The sequence below is a fragment of the Monodon monoceros genome, unplaced genomic scaffold (genome assembly GCF_005190385.1).
Source record: "Monodon monoceros isolate NGI ecotype Baffin Bay Population unplaced genomic scaffold, NGI_Narwhal_1 Super_Scaffold_5, whole genome shotgun sequence".
NCBI lineage: Eukaryota > Metazoa > Chordata > Mammalia > Artiodactyla > Monodontidae > Monodon > Monodon monoceros.
In genome coordinates this window covers 51078253-51099064 of record NW_021703782.1, presented here as the reverse complement: position 1 = coordinate 51099064, position 20812 = coordinate 51078253, and the positions used below count along the sequence as shown (strand labels likewise).

At 39.2% G+C, this 20812-nt stretch overlaps 1 protein-coding gene across 12 annotated transcripts in view; it reads right to left on the bottom strand.

Moving 5' to 3' along the window:
* Positions 1-20812, bottom strand: part of MPDZ (multiple PDZ domain crumbs cell polarity complex component) — a 264202-nt gene that overhangs the window by 104859 nt on the left and 138531 nt on the right. For all 12 annotated transcript variants that reach the window (XR_003790781.1, XR_003790780.1, XR_003790786.1 and 9 more), the window contains 13 exons: positions 19037-19199; positions 17072-17268; positions 15846-15937; positions 15550-15640; positions 13339-13419; positions 10063-10155; positions 9899-9973; positions 8590-8764; positions 6044-6189; positions 5235-5318; positions 4852-5045; positions 3217-3364; positions 561-647 (listed from right to left, as the gene is read on the bottom strand). Coding sequence is in view for 4 of the 12 variants with exons in the window: in XM_029202750.1 (XP_029058583.1) it covers positions 561-647; positions 3217-3364; positions 4852-5045; positions 5235-5318; positions 6044-6189; positions 8590-8764; positions 9899-9973; positions 10063-10155; positions 13339-13419; positions 15550-15640; positions 15846-15937; positions 17072-17268; positions 19037-19199 (1626 nt within the window). In the remaining 8 variants the exon portion in view is untranslated. The remainder of the gene's footprint in view (positions 1-560; positions 648-3216; positions 3365-4851; positions 5046-5234; positions 5319-6043; positions 6190-8589; positions 8765-9898; positions 9974-10062; positions 10156-13338; positions 13420-15549; positions 15641-15845; positions 15938-17071; positions 17269-19036; positions 19200-20812) is intronic.

Here is a 20812-nt window from a genome sequence, read left to right as displayed (position 1 = left end):
CGACAGGAAACGAATGGTAATCATTCAAGGGTGACTAAGAGCTCCTTAAGGACAGGCTGATAAAAATGGGCTTCTGTCATCAGAAGGCAAGACAAGAGAGGGGCTTACCAAGAGACTCCAGCTATCTCACACCATATTTTATACGTGGTGGCGAGCTTCTACAGTTCACCTACATGGGATTTTTTCAGTTCAATACTGATTGATAAATGTTTGTTATAAAAATACTTTAAACATATGTCTTTGTAGACTTTATATGTATATATTACTAGGTTTACTTTTGAGATTATGGAAAAAGAATCATGTCAGAAAAGAAGAATGGTTGGAATTAAGTTCCTTAGAATGACTCACAAAGTACTCAAGAGCTCCATCCACCTTGCTTGCCTGTCCACTCCCATCTCTCGTTCTTCCCTATCACAAACTCTGCACCTCAGCCACTCTGCCAAGCTGCCAGGGGGCCAGGCCTGTGTACGTGACCCTGGACAGACTCACGGTCAGGGCCGTCTTTGAGTTCCTTTTGGCCTATGGACTGCATTGCCCTGATGAATTCCACAGCTACCCACCTGGCTGCTTTGAGAAGGTCTCCTCTCCGAGTGGAATGGGCCAGCTTTGACTCTTCCGACTTCCAAGGTTACTGTGCCTAGGGAACACTGGGGGGGAAGTTGTTCGATGAAATGTTTAAATAAAATGCTACAGTCAGCTTTAGAATTACATTTTACCCTTCAAAACTGGGTTTTTGAAAGGCATTTTCCTTTTGGAATTTCCACGGGCAAGGATACCTCCAATCCTTTGTGGAAAAAGGCTTCTCTAAAACATTAAAACTAGTAAAAAAAAAAAAAAAAAATTATAACAAGAAGCAGCAGCAGCAACACCCAGTGTCTGTCTTACTGCCTCATGATCTACATGGAGAGCATGTCTGTCAAGGCAAAGAGAAATGGAGAATCAAGCAATTATCTCACGGAACACACTAATTTAGACAGGCCAAAAGAACTAAGTAACTCAGATCTTAAAGTACAAAACAAAAACAATAAAATAACCACTACCGCAACAATTCGTTTTGCCCTCAATAGCAGAGGTACTCAGATAATTGGGTAAGCTCCCTACTGCCTCACTGTACCTGAATAGATATATTATAATATACAATACTTAAACAAGCCATATTGCTGTAAACACAAAACGAGAATTGAAGACAATTTCCCTGTGGTCCTTTATGAATAAATCATAAGCATGCAAGAAATGCTATACAGTCTAATGTGAAAGTAGCACAATGAGGTGTTTCAGAACTCAGGCTTTTGGAGTCATATACACTGGTTTAAAATCCAGACTACGTGATTTACTAGCTGTGCGAACTTAGCAGATGTTTACCTTGATAAGTCTTTTTACTCTGCATTTTAAAAACAGAGACCATTATAGGCTGTTGTGATAAAATTATCCATGCACAATTCTTATCAAAGTGTCGAGCACAAAGCAGTATCGTCAATTGTGTTGCTTCCAGTTTTCTATTATTACAAACAACACTGCAATGAACCTTATGTACGTGAAGTTTTTTGTGTATTGAGGATTCTGCAAGATGTTTAAATGGAGAAATAACAAGTCAAAACAACAAGCAGCAGCAGCTGGAGGTACAAATAGCAAAGCTATATAAATATTTAAGGCTCTCATTATATACTGCCAAACTGGGTTTTTAAATGGTGATTTAACTGGTTCTAAAATTATTTAGGTTATTTTATGGATGTCTCCTTCTCTATCTTTGAGAGGTATCTATCTTCCAGAGTTAACTATCATTGTCAATTTATCTCCTAAAGGAAGCTACTTCTCCTTAAAGAATTCTAATTATTTTTTGAAAATCGATAACTCTAAGATGAAATGATAGACTTTAAGTGTGCTTTATTAATAACTAAATTTATATGTATATACCAGATCCTATGCAAACCACAGAGGTTTATAACAAGATGCTCACTTGAAAATCACTCCATGAAGCTAAGCTTAGCCACTGAAGAGGCTCCCAATAGCATCTGAGATCTCTGACATTTCTCCTTCTGTCAGACACTGTCATGAAGTTATGTGCTCATGTTACTGAACATGTGCCACATGACATGGATACTGATGGCGATCGATTTTTAATCAGCACTGAACTACACTTCAGGTCATAAAAACACATGTTAGCTAAAGGAAAACAATGAGATAAACACTGCTTTATTTACTTGTAGGAACACAAATCCCCTCTGGAAACTGGAATATTCCCTGATAGGAAATATGTCTAAACTTCCACGAGTTGTATTTTTAAGTGACTATTCTATATTTTACATTTTTAAAATGAGACTGGACCTGCCTTTCCAATCAGAAAATGATTCTTCATGGAGAGTTTACTCCATGGAGGAAAGAGATTTCACAATGTAAAATGTACTTAAGACTAGCAATGATACCTTGGGATGGAGGCCTTATAATTATTGAAATAACAACAATAATAACTGTTGAAGGTACTGCCCGGTAAATCTGCCTTGCATTGTCTTCATTTCATAAGGATGACCCATCCAACTGTGACTTCACATGTCAAACTTTAAATAGTTCAATAGTTTTGAATCAGAATAAGATGTGAACCAAACATTCTCTTCTGTCATGCAAAAAGGATAAAATCTTTCTTCCACATTCTTCATCTCTGGGGAAATATAAAGATTTCCAATTTAGCGCCCAGTAAGTGGTTAAGGAAGGGGCTGGGACAGGGCAGTCCAGAAAGCATGACTTCCAGAGGTGCCCTTCTTGCCTCCTATGATCTTCCGCCTTTCTGCTGAGTCCCTTTTCAAAGAACACCCGTGCCAGGGAGGAGATTCTTCCCTTAGGCTAGGGGTCATAAGAATAAATCCAAATATAAATATGGGGGGGCAGGGGAGAACTGAGGTTAAGACGTTTTTTCTCCTTTGTGGACTGAATATGTGTTTTTCTTTCAAGAACAGAGCCACACAGTAATCACTTTGTGATAAAAGATTTACTAAGAACACAGATACTCAGTTCATAATTCTTACTACTGCTAAATAAATATATAATAATAAACAGCTGATTGTAAGTTTGTTATTTAGAGATTTATTACTGAAATATGGTGTCTAATGTATAAACATGTCTTATTTGAGAGAACATATTAAATAAACACTTGTTTGAATGTGGCCGCCCCTCCTTCTCTTACACTGTTACACATGAGCATTTGTGACACTGGATTTCTACCTTCAGCAGAGCTGCCACGGCTTCCTGGGTGGCGTGACGGACGTCTTCTCCATTCACCATTAGTATCTGGTCTCCCTGCATCAGTCTTCCGTCAGCATCTGCAATTCCTCCTTTCACAATGTCGGACACAAATACTCCAGTATCACTTCTGCAAACGTAAAATTTTGAATGTCAACATTATTATTTTTTCCCAGCTGTAATGCAATGCTTATTTAATGAAAGGCTAACATTTTACAACTGGAAATTGTACTTCTATTTTTATGACTTTGAAAGTTTTATTGTTTTCAGCAACACTGGTGCAACTATGAGAATTATTTTTTGTAATAAACAGTATCTTATGTCTTTACAATATTTCATAGATTGAACATATCTTTCATAAGCATATTTATTCAACAGTTCTACATTGTGAGTAGAAGTGGCTATTATACTCATTTTATGAGTCACAGTTACTAAATGGCAAAAACAGGACTTGAGAGTCAGTCACTGGGAGCTAAATCTATTGTTCTTTCTACACCATAACGAAGCCTTGAATGGATATTGACCTGTGCCTACATAAATATGTTGCTATTATCACCAGTGTCATTAACGTTACTGAAAATAAATAACGGATATGTATCTCAAACTAAAACCATTTGTTCCTCAAAATTAAGTACCGTTGCTGTGATGTCTCTTCTTTTATATCATTACAGGTCTAACTTTCATACAAGGTAGGTTTATGCAAAATGAACAAATATTCAACTTATTTCAATCTTCCTTTCATAAAAGTATAAATAACTCAAGGACTTCTTGTTGAGATGCAAAGATAACTCTTAGTAGAAACATTTAGTAAAAGTTGAATTGTATCACTTGTTCTTGCTAAGGTCATGACCTCAAACAAGCCCTTTCACCATCTGATACTCTGCTTTCCCATCTTAAGAATAAAAGTGTTGGAACTTACTGGATTATATACTTTTTAATATTAACTATATATACATATTTAAATAAATGAGGTACTTACTTTATGTATATTCACCAACCTACTACCCTGGCCTCTTAATTTACACTTTCTATTCCCTTCTGATGGTGTGCTCTTGTTCACACTGATCCTTCTCCCTAGAATATCCTCGCCCACTTTTGTCAGACCAACTCTCACCTCTCATTTTTGGCTTCATCTCTGGCACCTCTTTATAAAGGGGTTTTCCTAATCTACTTCCCTTAAATAAGGTCATGCAGTCGGTCCCTTTCTCCTGTGCTTCCATGGATCCCCCACGATGCGTTTCTGCCTCTCATCAACAGATTCCTTTGTTGCAAGAATATATTTAATACTCATTTACCAAACTGAGTTTTTGGATCCGTGGATCCAGGATCCATGTCTTATTTAACTCTGTCCCCCAGAACCTAATGTATCTCCTGGCACCCAGCAGGTCCTCAAAAGTACCAAATGGCTTTTTGTCTAGTACTTCCAAAATCCCTCAAAATACGGACTAAAAAATTTCAACACCAATGTCTTCTGATGTTCCACTACTGCATGGGCTGAAATAGCTACCTACAGAACACTAGCAGTTGGGAAAGATTCTACTGCTGCTAGTACTCTTCCAAGGAATTTAAATTCAATCATTTCCAAGAGGTCATTGCATTTGCCCTGATCAGTCATACCTTTTACCAACAATACTCAACCCCAAGCCTTTGCCCGGCTTCTTCTGCAGCTCGATGGTGAGGGTGTCGTACACATCCTCCTCTTTGTACGGGGCCTCATCTCTGTAGAGCGTCAGGCGCACCCTTTGTGGTGTTTGTCTCAGCACATTTATTGCTTCATCATGTGTGGCCTTTCTCAAGTCAATTCCATTCACCTGTACAGAAATGGGACACAGAGGGTGAGGAACCAGGTGAGTTGAATAAAAGGAAAAAAGATAGGGAGAAGGGAGGGAGGGGGGAGAGGAAGGGAAGGAGGGAGGGAAAAAGAAATAAGCAAAGACCATCCTCCCCAGAGTACCCTTTTCTTGGTTAGTTGTAAAGGTCACATGCACAGCATTCTGTACCTCTAAAATCTGATCTCCAGCCCAGAGTCTTCCGTCTTTACATGCTGCTCCTTCTTCGTAAACTTCATGGATAATAATGGCACCCTAAGGGCACAAACAAAACACAGCCATGCTTTATACCATTCTCCCTAGGGAGGGTGAGCAGAAATGGAGTCAAAGCACACTTCACTTTTAGAGACAGTGATAAGGGTTATACACTCACTGCATCCATATGTGAGTCACATATCAAAATTGAAAGAAAAGCATAAGAAGACAATTTTTGCTAAAAGGCTCAAAGAAGCTTACATTTCTTTTACATGATAGGGCAGTTTAAAGAAAAAAATTATAAAATGTATCAATCACCCACACACGCATATATAATAGATATACCTCACCTCATCATCTTTCCTATCCACAAAAGGAATGAATGGATTTTAAAAGCATTTCTGACGTTTAGAAATTTTTATCTATAAATTATCCAAATTTTCAGATTTCTCTCAATATGGGTCTAACCCAAGAGTATCCAGTCAGTAAAAAGAAAATTAAAATATGGCAAGAACTAATAAACTAACAGAAATATTTTGAATCTAAAGGTCACAATCACAAGTATAAAGAAATATTATTAAGTCAGTGTTGGCTTACTCAAAATAAAAATCCCAGTACACAGCTGAGTATCTGCCCTATAAATTAAAATAACAATAAATGATACATTTTTCTAAGCCTCTGTATTTCCTTTCATAAAACTGATGGAAATCTCCCTGACAATTATCTCTCAGGGCTCACTGAAGAGGCTGCCTGTGTATGTGGAGCATCTCTGGCTGTGTCCTCACCAGCAGTGTGTCAGACCCCCCAACGATGCTCAGGCCCAGCCCTGTCCGCCCTTTGGAAATCTCAATTGTTGTTTCACAGCCTGGGATGATGGGGCAGGTTGCAGGATCAGAAGCAAAGATTGCTGGTGTTGATGACCTGCTTGTACCTAAAAATAAGTTAAAAGTGAAATGAAATACAAACAAAAATTGATTAGAAGGCATATACATCAAACTCACCACACTGGGTGCCTTTGGGGGATGGAGCAGAAACATGGGCCCAAGTTGGGGACAAAGAAGACTATATAATTCCATCTTACTCTTTTAGTTATATTTAAAACTATCCAACAAATGATTAAATCGTCATTGTTAATTTAGGGTGGTGGGTACAAAATTACCTGTTATATTATTTTATGCAGTATTCTGTATTTTTTTTAATTACTGGAGGTAATGGGTAAAAGGAATGAGAACAGAGAGTTGAACTGAACCTCTAGTTCCACTTCGATATTCTACGTTTCATGGGACCCAAACAAACTTCTTATGAAATTATGATTTGTAAAACTCAGAACTGAGATATGTGGTGAAGACCTAACTCACAATCAGGAGAGACGACAAAACACAAAGGACATCAGTAACTCTGGTCATGGTGCCTGCCATTCAGGGCTTTTTAGATTTTTGATTTGGTTTTCCTTTTCATCCTATCTTAGAGCATCTCTACTTATGTAATCAAATCTGAGCATACAAGCAGCTGGATTTAATATCTGAGTTTATAAGACATCAAGTGAGACCCACTTGCAGTTTCTTTCCTTGTGTCTCGATGTTTTATGAACTCGGATATTAAATCCTGGTGCATAAATGCTCAGAATTAAATAAATAAGATTAGATTACGAAAAAATAAGGAGAATACAATTTTACACTTTGTTTTATAAGAGTCTTCACATCATATGTTTTATGATATACCAAAAAGCATAGAGCAAATGTCATATTTTGGGAAAGCTGGGATACTTGATAGATTAGCTTTAGAAAAAATGTTCTCTTTCTAGGAATCAGAGGCAGGCTATTTTCTTGCTCCTGAATGGTAAGAACAGGTGTAATGTATTTTCTTTTATGTTATGTTTCCATTTAGCATTTTATATTTTTATAGACAATGCTATTTAGGGATTACTTAAAAATGAAAAATGAAAAAAATTCCATGTATTTTTTTAACATTTTAGTGAATTAGTATTTCTAAATAAAGGATTGCTTTCATCAGATATTTATTACTTTTAGACAACAAGGTCCAACTGTATAGCACAGGGAACTACATTCAATGTACTGGGATAAACCATAATGGAAACGAATATAAAAAAGAATATATATGTATATGTGTGTGTGTGTGTGTATTTTATATATATATATATAGCTGAGTCAGCAGAAATTAACACAATATTGTAAATCAACTATACTTCAATAAAAAAAAGACTTTTCAACCAACTATATTACAAATGTTTTAAACTGCTGTTTCCTTAAAAATCTGTTCAAAAGAACTGAATGTTTCAGTCTGGAGGCCAAAAGAGATTTTTTTCCCCAGTTGCAGAAAAAAAGCAATGTTTTTTTTGTTTTTTGTTTTTTTTTCTTTTTCGCGGCACGTGGGCCTCTCACTGTTGTGGCCTCTCCCGTTGCGGAGCCCAGGCTCCGGACGCGCAGGCTCAGCGGCCATGGCTCACGGGCCCAGCCGCTCCGTGGCATGTGGGATCCTCCCGGACCGGGGCACGAACCCGTGTCCCCTGCATCAGCAGGCGGACTCTCAACCACTGCGCCACCAGGGAAGCCCCAAAAGCAATGTTTTTAAGTACTTTTATTTTCAGTGCTGCAAAGCTTGAAATTTATTCTTTTATTAAACGCCAGTGTAATTTTTCAAAAAAGTAACTCAAAGGAATAATTTGCCTCAATATACTAGACTGGCATTTTAATGATACACAAAAGTTTCATTCCGTGCTCTACATACAACTGTTTCATCTACTTTGACAGTATCTACTATTTACACTCAAAGGATACAACTCATATCAACTACATATATGTGCATTTTTAAGAGTCTGATGTAGTGCCAGGCAATGCTGACTTCACACCAGTGAAGTGGTGCATCACTGTATCCATTTTAAAATGAGAATACTGAGGCTTTGGGAAGTTAAGTTACTTGTTCAGTAGTATAAAAAAAGGAATGTACAAAATGGTGTATCTAATGTATTAGTAAGATACCTGGAATCACAGATATCCTTAGCAAAAGATCCTTGGAGAGCAAAGAGTACCACTCCCTTGTCTTAGAGATGAGCAAGCTGAGGCTCAGAGTGGCTGCATGGCTTTCCCAAGGCTCTATGGATGGTTAATGTACAGCAGGCAGATCCCCTGCCTCACAGTCCAGTGCTCTTGCTTCAGGAGCCCTTCGTTTGTACCACCCTTTCACCAACAGGCTCCCTGACTACGGCCTCTCAAGCAGTGGGCTACATACAGGCAGGTGGCTCCCACACAGGGACCCGATACTGAGTCTGAATGTGTCATACGCGCAGGACTAGCAGGAGACCAGCCCTTACTTCGGATGGTCTCTGGTTCCGGGGAGCCAGACGGCGGGACCATCAGAGACTGGGGGCTGCTCTTTTTTTCTCCATTGGCTGTACCAGCTGCTGAAGCAACAGCCTGGGAATCTGGATTCTCAGCACGAATGGTCAGTTTCACTGTTGTCCTCGCTGTCTTCAAAAGGCTAATAAACTGGCAGGGTGTTGGTTTAGAGGGGAAATAAAATTTACAGGCAAATTAGTAGACTTATACTTCCACTATTATAGCTGGAAACTAGAACCATCTATGGTTGAGAGAAGAGTCAGAGGCAAATTCTTTCCCTGTCAGGATTTTTGAGTGGTCAAGCAAGAATGGTTGCAGTTCCTTTCTAGTTTCTCCAATTCCCTGATATTGATTAAGGCCACAGTTAATTTCTGCTATAAGTCTAGTTCTGACCATATTCTTCATTATATAAGTAACGGGCTTTCAATTTTTACATTTCTAATTAATACTGCCCAGTTCTCTGGATTCTTACAACCTTTGAAGACATATGGGGTGCTTTACCCACTTCTGTTTCTACAGAGAATGCGAAGCAGCTTACGCAAACATTTTTAATAATATGGAAACGCTTAGGTTAAAAGCAAGATAAGGAACACTGTGCAACAGAAGAATCAAGCCAAATGGCAAGTTAGAACATACACATGTTGAGTTAAAGGATCAAACCCATACAATTATTAAAACTGAATTTAAAAATGGTTTAAGCATCTTGCTGGCCAATGTAGAAATGGAAACATTGACACTCCAAATCTCAAGAAAAATAGGGTTTTTTTCCTAGCACTTATGAAAGGCCTCAAATGAGACTCCTGGTAAGTACGGTATTAACATCACTTTTGAGGAGGAAGACACTCAGGCACAAATAACTGTTTAACCCCAATAAAAGTTATACATTTAATGGTTGAGTTTTAAAATCTGTTTATAAAGCAATATACATAGTGGATATTTTATAGGAGCAAACATCCATTAAAAAATATTCCTTTAGTTTTAATACTAAGTTGAACTTTGTTTAGAAGTTCCAAGTTTTCCTAAGGAAAAACTGAAATGATATTTATCAAAAATGCTGACTGAATCCTGAATTTATCAGGTAACAAAAAATACCTTAACATCATCTTAATTGGAAAACAGAAAGTAGAAATTAAGTAAGTTCCAAAGAATCTCTTCTTCCTTGCAGCTATCTGTCTAAAATAGCTACACAGCTCTGATTCCCTATGACTGACCCCCCCCACACACACGTTTAGCCATGTTCAAGGATGAGTTTATGGTTTCATCTGCTTTCTTTTGGAAAAGTACCTTTTCAACAGGATAGCCAACAACAACTTCATCATCTACAGCCAAAATCTGATCTCCAACTTTGAGCCGTCCATCCTAGATGGAAACATGGAAGATTTTGAGTGAATTTACAGAAAGAATTCCCTCCCCACCACTTTCTGAGAGTGAGAAGAGGGAAGGCTCACCCTGGCTGCTGCCCCGTGCTCTGTTAGACTCTTTATGATGACCCCGCTGAGTGTATCTTCTTCACTGATGGCAATGCCCAAACCCCCCTGATCCTAGAGAAGCAAAAACAGAAACACTCAGAAAACGTGAAACAGGTTAAATTTATCCAAACGAAAAGGTATGTGACCAAAACTTCTGAACACTGTCTTCTTACCCAAGGGCTAGAAAAGAAAACTGTTCTAAAATCCACTATTACAGGGCTTCCCTGGTGGCGCAGTGCTTGAGAGTCCGCCTGCCGGTGCAGGGGACACGGGTTTGTGCCCGGGTCCGGGAGGATCCCACGTGCCGCGGAGCGGCTGGGCCCGTGAGCCATGGCCGCTGAGGCTGCGCGTCCGGAGCCTGTGCTCCGCAACGGGAGAGGCCACAACAGTGAGAGGCCCGCGTACCGCAAAAAAATAAAAAAATAAAAAATAAAAAAATCCACTATTAGAAATCTCTTCTTAAGCAAACTTTCAATTATTTTAATGGGATTAAATTCTCCTCCATCAAATAAATAGTCAAATGTTTTCACTCCTCCCATATGTCCACTATCTCTAGTATCTTTAGCATATATATCCAGTAACATATCTCTAGTAACTCTAACAAAATATCTAGAGAACTAAAACGTATTCAACAATTTAATGACTGTACAACGTCTGAGAATTTAGCTCTGTGTAACTGGCTAACTAAGTGATTCAACACCAAAGTATCCTCCTTCTTCCTCTTTCTGGCCTACAGCTTAGAGATAACCGCTAACACTGGCCCCTTCATCCCTTTCTGCTGTCCTTCCTCCTTTAGCAGACAGACTGCCATGACTGCTCACGCGCTGTCCTTTCTGGGGCTGAATACCCAGACTGGTTACTTCAAATACTCGTGTTCTGATGTGGTGCGGAGTGAAAATCCTCTCAACTCTGAACCCAAAGACCTGCACTGAAAACCTGCCAAAGCTAGAAGAGCTACACCTACTTTTGTCTGTATTTTCCACACTTTTTTTAAATGAAAACCAAGTGTTCCATAACATTGGGTTTTACCTTTTCTTAACGTTTACGTGAACAAAATTACCATAGGGTTTTACACATTTCATTCTGGTTAGAGCTAGCAACCTTTCTCATTAGAGTTTGCACCTAGGGAGATGGAAAGCAAAAGAGAGAAAAGGGAACCTTGCCCTGGTTTCTCTGAAATGTATACATGAGAGCAAAGGTTGCCACCAGACATTTAAGATCACGACAGTGAGATAAGCCTTCACCATCATTTTAAAGATTATCAACACTGTGGCTTTGCAATGATGATTAATGCTTGACGACTTTCCGACTGTCACTGTGCATCCTCTCTGCCACTGCTCTTTTCACGTGTATACAGAGAAAATCACACACTTTCAGGGAAAGCAGAGCTCAGCTGTAATTTCCTTTCTGGCTAGCTCTAGAAATTTGGATACGTTACCTAACCTATCTCTTAACCTCAACTTTCTTATCTCCAAAAAAAGGGAAAATAATTCTTGCCAACTACAAGTTTGCTGTGAGGATCATGTGTAGTAAGAAAAGGCTGAAAAGCCTGATACACTATGCAAAAGTGTTGCTATCACACACACATTCCTTCTACTTATAACTCTACAGGATATAATCAAGTTGACTTCAGATAAAGTGCCTAAACTTGCCAGCATTTTGAAACCCCGAACTCTGATCTACTGGTCAAAGAATCAGGCACACTGAATAGGACGGTCAACGTGCTATGAGACTGACAAGTCTCAATGCTGATGCCAAATGTAAAAAACTGAGCTACCCTCTATTTGGGACACTCCACACCAATGCTCTTTCCTACTACCACAAATAAATATTCGTTTGAATAAGTAATACTCTATATCTACCATGGCTGTATGTACTCAATTCTGAGATTTGGTTCTATTATTGTCTATTCACCTAACTGTAGTCAGAAAAGTACTTTACTAAGTACAGACGGCATTTGCTGGTTGTTTACCTAACATCCGTTCTCGTCGTACTCCTTTATACAAACTCAGAGACTTCCGCTAGAATATCCAGTCCCCTCTCCCCCTGGTGCCTCAAACGACTCTCTGTTAAATGGCAACAGAATGAGGGATTCTTGAATGGAAGTGTATGGACTTCTTGATAGAAAAAGCTTTAATAACTTCTTTTCCCTCTATCCACAACGCAAACTGCCCACGATGACTTTTCTTAAACGTGTATGATAAGACCACAGCAATCCATTTTTGTAGAGTTATTTTTTAAAAAAGAAATCAAACCAAGAAGAGTCACAGTATTTTTTTCCACTAAATGCTTAACAAAATCTGATCACATGCCAGGCTTTATGCCCACCACTTTATAAACAACTCACTTAATCTTTATAATTACAATATTATCAGAGGTAATACTATCATCTCCAATTTATAGGTAAGAAAATGGAGGCAAAGCAAGACCACACAATGTGTGAAGTCTGGACCTGATGAAACAAAGATTCAATCCAGACAGACTGCCTCTGCTGCCCTGGACGCCTTGGAGCTGGGGAGTCGCAGAGGAAGCATCACTTTCTGCTGCAGTATTTCATGTTCAATCCCTCTATCCCACCACCCTACCTCCTCCCTTCCTCTCCTCTTCCCTGAGCAGGTCACTACTCTTTCTGCTTCTACTCTGCTCATCCACTGCCCACCTGCATTCCAGCATGAGCCTGCAGCACTTGACAACATTTACAGGTGCTGTTCAACATCTGTTCAACAAACCACTTCTTTAAAGTGGTCACTTGAACCTAAGGCTCAGATCTTTGCAAAAGCAAATACCTCAGGGATGCCTATCGGTGAGACTTCTAGTTATCTGAGCTTTCGGTTTCACGAAGGACAAAGACAATAACTTCCGTTTCTTTATTCTTTTTATTTCCTCCATAGCAGGTCCTTGGTAAATAAATCAAAGGAGAGATCACTAAACGTCATACCTTGGGATAATCATAAAGGCAGGAAAAGCTGGGTCCCTGCCCAAGTATCAATAAGCACAGTGGTTCTCAAACTTTAGTGCACACTGGCGTCACAGAGAAGGCTTATTACTAAAACACAAGATGCGGGGGCACCCCCCAAAGCTCCTCTTTCAGGAGGTCAGGGTGGGCCCACACACCTGTACTTCTAACAAGCTCTCAGGTGATGCTGATGCTGATGCTGATGCAGCTGGTCTGGAGCCCAGTTTTGAGAACCAGTGAATTAACACACCAGTGTCAAGGAAGTCACATCATTTCACTCCAACTCAAAGCAGATTTACCTTGGGAAGCTCCAGATGTTGCACGTTTGGAAATGAACTGAGGTCCACAGCTGCATCGGAAGTAGTAACACTCGGTTCAGCCTGACAGAGGGAAAGAAATGACAAAATAGGCAACTGAGTGTTATGTAGTTTTGTTTGTTTAAATACAGGGACTACTTAAACAAAATTATTTCATATGCTGTAATTCCTTATTACTATTTTATTATTTCATGACATTTATGAACATTATATTCTCTTTAAAATACGAGTGAGGTGTGATTAGACAGCAATTATTTTGGAGCACAAAGACACAAGGTGCTCCTCAAGACTGCCTGGGTTTACTCCACAGTGCTATCTAACAAGAACCCAGCTCCAAACGGTGCAAGCACTGAAACACAGAACACCAGCAGAGGCACCATTCACTATGCTTTACTGTGCTAGTCATCAAGTGTATTTAGGAGCTATTAAATGTTTTACCTGAAAATTACTAAAATCCATTTTCTTAAGGGACATATTTGGTACAATTCATATGAAAATAAATTTTTCTCCCTTATAATCTTGTAAAACCACTTGACTCAGTTCACCATTATGATCAGTGAGTTAGTTCACCAGCATGAGACAATGATTTCTGCATCTTATGTACAGAAAAACCCAATGTATAGATATTAATTTAGGGAAGAGCGTTTCCATTTCTATGCCTTTTCCCACTGATAGTTATCACGGTTCCTCTAATTTTAAGCTTTTCTCTCTCTCCTATCTCCTTTTACTCATCATTCTAAGCATGTATCCAATGCATGTACGAATCAAAACAAAACTCCCACCAAGAACTCAATTTTTTGTCACCCTCTAGCCATTGCCTCGTCTTTCCTAATTTCTTATCCATCATTTGCTTTCTCAAAATCACTAATAATCTCCTAATTGGGAAATCCAAAGAACTCTATTCACCTTCTCACTTGAGCTCCCTGCAGTATTCAAGGCTGTGGAATATACCCTTTCTCAACGGGGCTCTCCTCAGCTGCTGTGCAACATGCCTGCCTGGTTCTTCTTCATCTCTGACCTCTCTTTGTCAGCCTTCCTCCTTACTGTTGATATTACACATTTCTGACCTGGGCCCTCTTCTTCTCTAAATGTTCGCCATAGGCCAGAGCCTCAGCTCCCATGGCTCCCAAGTCGGCATCTATGGGGATTCATCTCTAAACTCTACACCAGGCGTCTCCATGGACACTCCTACCAGGCTTTCCAACAGGCACTTCATTCCTAAGTTGCCTCAGAGAGAATGTTCTCTACTTTTTTTTTACAAGTATCTGCTTCTCTTTTTTATTTTAATGAAAGTTAGCCATCTATCGAGTCACCAAGTCAGATATCTGGAAGCTTCATACCTCTTGTCTGTATCATTCACCAGTTTATTCTCAGCCCAAAACACAGAACCTATTACAAGGCAGATACTCAACAAATATTTGTTGGATAAACAGATTATCAACCAGTCATTTTTCCTCACTGAGTATATTTAGTTAGGGATGAAGTAATGTCAATTTGGGTCCTAAATATATCTGACATAACCACTTCTTGTTCTCTCTCTTTTTTTTCCTGCATTCGTTCAGGCCCTCATTATCTATCCCCTGAACTACTCCAATAATGTTCCTACTCCCTTTAACTTAACTTCTCTGCCCTGCAACCTGTGATTTTTCTCTGCACCATTTCCAGAGAAGTTTTTAAAAATATAATTTTCATTCTTTGAATTTGCAAAGACATGGCCTCAAAGACAAAGTCTGCACCATGATCCCCATGATCCGACCCTACCCATTCCCTGCCTCCCACTGTTAGTAACACTCCGCAGTTATCAATTCTCTTCACTTGCCAGAGCCTCCAGGCCAGTCCTCAATCCACGTGCTCTGCCTGCAATGTTTATGGCCCCCAAGTCATCTACTTCCAATATACACTTCATGTGTAACCTCCCCTATGAAGTCTTACTCTCGCTTTCCCTCCAGAGGTAAAACTGTCAACTCCTTTTCTACCTTCATTATTCCCTTTGCAGACGCTACTAGTAGCCTTCATGTAAGTGGTGTGCTTATTTACATGAGTGTTTCTTATACTAGGGTATAAACATCTTGGGTGCCACAGCTATGTCTTACTTATCTTTTATATCCCTGCAAGAGTTCTATAATTGTTAGCTGAATTAATAAGTGGTGTATCACGCAAATCTTCCCAGAAAAACAAGCAGAAGCTACATACCTCCTTATTTTGAAGATTCTCTGAGGTAGCAGGCAAAGGTTCCACTGTATGCCCAGGACATACGGCCATCTGACTCACTGCATCTTTACTTCTAAAGGAAAAAAGCACTGACCTATCATATCATGAGCATTCATATGATTTTCATTCTTTAGCTTGAAGACTCAGATTATTAGAGAAAATTCTGGGACCTGGAACTACAACACTCACACATTTATATATGTTTTATTTTCATTCAAAAGAATTAAGAATTGAAAGGCAAAGGAAAAATATTTAATAAACCAGAAAAAAACGCTCACCTGATAAAAATTATTTTTACTTTAGAAGGGGCACATTTGATGATTGATGAAGCATTCTGATGACTTCTTCCATATAAAATTTGACCATTGATCTATGAGAAATAAATACCATTAACTGAACCTAGAATTTTAACTTCACACATTTTGATCATCCTATCTAATGAAAAGCACATTTGTTATCTAATGAAAAGCACATTTGTTTCTCCCTTTAAAATATTATATATATTTTTCTTCCTAGAACATGAACCTGACTTTGATGGTGAGAAAAGAAAAGCTCGTGTTTAAAGCCAACATTAAAATAACATGCATGTAGTCTATCTCCATGGACTAAAGAGGCACCACTTGGACTGACTATAGGACAGTATTCAGGCAGGCGACAAGCTTCTAGAGTGCTTTGTACCAAGCAAGGGCTCTGTGGAAGCACCTGTGACCCGCACAGACCATCCTGGGAAGGCCCTGACTGTCATGGTTCCTAATTAACCTCAAAACTCAAGGCCTGGGAATAGGCCAGTGGGAGAAGCAGTGCCAGGGGATTCAGGGTTTAGGCAGCAGAATGTGCGTAAGCAGCCCAGTACCTAATGGAAACTGCCAATCATCCTGTCATTTAGCCACTGCTGACTGAGCCTCCCTAGCCAACAGGGAAACACACGAGGCACGGTTCAAGCAGCGTAAAGACACATGGATCCCAGCCTACAGGAGGCGAGGACGAACAAATCAAGCAAACACAATTCTAATACTGTAAAGTATGGTCCACAAGTTTATTTTGCTTGGCGGGCTGAATTACTCTGTTTGTTATTTAGCCTCAAATCTGACCCCGCCACACCCCACCCCCATGACATCTACCATTAGGGATTTAACTCCTAGAAGGTTCAGTGGATCAGTCTCATTACCAGGGCATGATTGGCCATTTGGTTTTTTCAAAAGCTCCTAATAAAAATGCAGCACACAAAAAAATGTATTTGAAGTGTGATCTTTATTACTGTCTTGGGGCAAAAATTGTTTCTCGTGCTATATAGTCACAACCTTTTAATGGAAATTAATGGGAACATGGGCTGTAGTTAGTACAGATTTGGTCTAGAGCCAAATTTGCTGCAATGTATCTATTTTATTAGAGAAGCGGTAGTTTCCTCAGTCACCATATGAGACCGGGTGGATTTTCCGGAAACTGATGGTTCCACTGCACCAATTCAGCGAGAGTAAATTCAGTGCTTTCCACAAGAACTTACCTCTAGAAGCTCATCTGCAATCTGCAATCGACCATCTTTCCCAGCTGCTCCATTTGGATCAATCCCCACTATAAAAACACTCATCCTGGACCGGTCTTTGTTCCCAGCAAGACTCAGACCCAAACCACTACGACCCTTCTCCAGTTCAATCATATGTAGCTCGCCTGTTAGGGTTCCATAACGCTCTCTGATATTTTCTACACACAACAAGAACAAAAAACCCACAGATAGTAAGAGCTAATTCACAGCCAAACGCTTTACTATGGAAGGTTATTTAGAACGGCATCATAAGGGCATATTTGTACCAAAATGAAATCCTTAGCAGTTAAGAAAACGCTAAGTAGACTGGCGGCCTGGGCGTCAAGACTGGTTTCCTGGAGCACCCAATCTTTGAGGAATTTCTCTGCATCCAGGGTGCAGAGCACAGTATCTGATTAATCAGTTCACCTGGGGTGATCAGGCCCAAAGAAGTGATCCACATTAACAAACTCTCAAAAGGCTGTGATTAAAACAAAGTTACTTTATCATTTGCAGAGAACAGAACATCCAGAGGACTTGTCTCTACTGGTCAGTGGAAGCTTTTCTTCCACAGGGAAATCTACATGACATGTCATGTTGGGTGGTGCTCGGTACAAAGATCCAGAATAAAGGGGATGGGTTTTCTTATTGCACAGAGCCATCAGGCCACACACACTGATGTACCTGCTGTCATTGAATGAGACCTTTCATACCTCACATCCCACGTGTTCAAGAGGTAGAGTTTATTCTTTAATCTGAGAGGGCAAGGCCACAGGTAGGTGCCCCAGGCCCAGATGAACAACCAGCCAGTGGCCAACACTAATTACCAGGCACGTGAGTGAGCCATCTTGGAGGTCCAGCCCAGCTGAGCCCAGTCAACCACAGCACCTTGACAGGTTAATAATAACTTGTTTTCTTAAGCCATTAAGTTTTGGGGTGGCTGTGACATGGCAATATATGAACATTCCATTTGACGTTTTCCTCAGAGTACATTCTGGCCACCCTGATGGATTAGCAAAACATTCTAATTTCATTAGAAATACACTGAGAAAAGTGCAAACTTTACAAACCATTTCTTAGAAAACATTACTATTTGGCTAATGTCATGCATTCTATGTTGATTCTTAACTGCGTCAATTTCATAAATGGCCATGTCCTGATTCCTTCTTGAATCTTAGCAGCACAAATTTTGTGCTCTGTACTTCCTAAGAGCATACACCATAGTATTCTTAAAAGAAATAATTACATTTTTAAATGAAACTTTTTAAAGCACTGACACAGAACTTTGAGCTTAATATTTCCCTGTAAAATGGCTTATTTCCTTAGGAAACGGAGATACACCCATGATCCTAATAACAGCTGCCTTCGAATGCTTCCTATGCATCATTATGGCTCCTCAAACATTATCTAATTCACTGTTAGCAACAGGGAATGTAGGAACTGAATTTTAAAAAGGGGGATATCACCAGGCTGAAACTTAGAGGCAGTTAAACAACTTCCCAAATGTCCCAAGGTTGTATCTCAACAATTATACTATGTTACCATCTTAGAACAGAAAATACCTAAAATCAAGGCTGTTCCACCAGCAACAACAAATAGATTTTTACAGTGAGGAATCTGAGGCCTAGAGGCGGGGGTGACAACTTGTTTGAGACCAAGAGATGGCTCATCCAGTTCAGCTTCTGAAAGAGTGCCCTGTCCTTTTTAACTCTCATACAAATGGCAAAGTGGGCTTGAACAGGGATGCAGATTTAAAAAAAGAACATGATTTCATGCCTCAGGAATGTGTGTATTCAAGTATAACGAACAGCAGTTTTTTCCACACAAAACTGCAGCATGTATAACCGAAGGTGAAACGTACTTATTCATCCAGGACATAAGCCTTGAGAAACCCAGAGCTACTTTAATACCTCTTATAAGTCAATGCATTTCAAAAAGACAACTTACTCCAGCTGTAACCAAACTCATCCTCTTTGTCCACATCTGCTGAAATTTCACTTGCCGATGACTGTGCATGATCCTCGCTCATTTCTGCAAATGCTGGAGGAGGGGGCGGAGGCACACTGCACAGCGGAGCCTTTTCTGGCTCGGATTCTGACTGACTGGGAGCCTGTGGGAACAATAAGAATGCAGTGGGTATGCAGTCTAAGGAAGGAAGAAGACTCAACGGAAAGAAATAAGTCTGCAATGTCAAAAAAAAAAAAAAAAGAGTAGCTTTAAAATATCTCACATATTAAATAATGGGAAAATATACATATACAAAAAATGGTAGAAAGGATTCAGGTAAAGTTTAAATACACTAAACAAAATAGTATGTTCAGAGCACAATCCATTAAATGGTTATATGGTATTTTAAGGTGAAGAATTAAAGGCTTAAATAACTTAAGATGAAAAGTTGTACAAACTTGCTTTTTTGGAAAAAATATTCTCATTCGAAAGTTATCTGGGCAAGATTTTGGGGGTCTAGGAAAGGCTTCCAAGAAACTAGAAAAAAATTAATGAAGTTAACCATAAAATCAAGCAAAGCAGTTCAAAGCTTGTTAGTGAGAAGATAGTTAAAGAATTTTTTATTTCTTCCTGAATCCTCTCTCAAACTGACTTGTAACAAATTCATGAAAATGAGCATTGCACATGCAGGGTTCATCTACCAGGGAGACTGTTAGCAAAGAGCACACAAATTCAGATCTCAGGGGTCTCTGGTTTTAAGGGACAAAACCACCGGCCCCTTACCAACGTAGCCCTAAAGGAAAATGGGAAAACAGGGTTGAATACTTCATACAAACCCAAAGTTTGGCTGGTATATTTGCTGTTACTTAGGGCTACAAGTCTTACTTTAAAAAAAAAAAAAAAAAAAAAAAAAAAAGGACTTGGTATCATCAGGTTCTTTTTTTCTTTAATTGAAACACAGTTGATCAAATTTTTATATTATAGATTATCAAGCAGAATATTAGAGTTAGAAAGGCCCTTAAGTCATTTTATTCATTTTGCGGATTAATAACCCAAGGCTGTGAGATGTGAAAGATTTTGTTCAGAATCACCCAGCGATACTAGACTTCTTTTTGCTTAATTCTTAACCTAATCCAATGCACTTTCCATTATATCATGTTGTCTCCTCCAATTTCTACAGTAAGACAGAGAGTACCTAACTCAAGAGTCAGAGATACCCAGCTAAAGTTCCAGCATTGCGGTCAGGCCGTCCCTGATGCCTTGAACATACATTTTTCCTTCCTTCTTTGTTTTACCTTTTTTTTTCCTATATAAAAATCCCTCTGATATACCTTATTTTGTTTTATATGTGTATATCTGGAAAAAGATTGTGACTAAGAAATATTTCTTAGAGAACACACTAAATGACAGGCATGTACAAATACTTAAGAATAATTAATGTCAAGAATCAAAATATACCTAAAAATGAAACTATAGGGCACTGAATGTGATCTTTCTTTGATGATTCAGAAAACACTTTGGATGCTAAGCTACCCCAAAAATGATCCTGGCAAACATGAATTACTATTTTTCCGGCCAAGCGAGCTGATTTTTAGACACTTAGGGGCAACAGATTTTTCAAGTCACAGAATCTGCTGCATTAAAATGTTTGGTTTACATACCATTGGCCAAACAGACAAAAACTACTAATGGAAACAGAATCCTTGTTATCCTCCCAAGTGTTGTGCCATAAAACTCTCAAATTAGCAATGTACAAATAAATATAAACAGACAAAT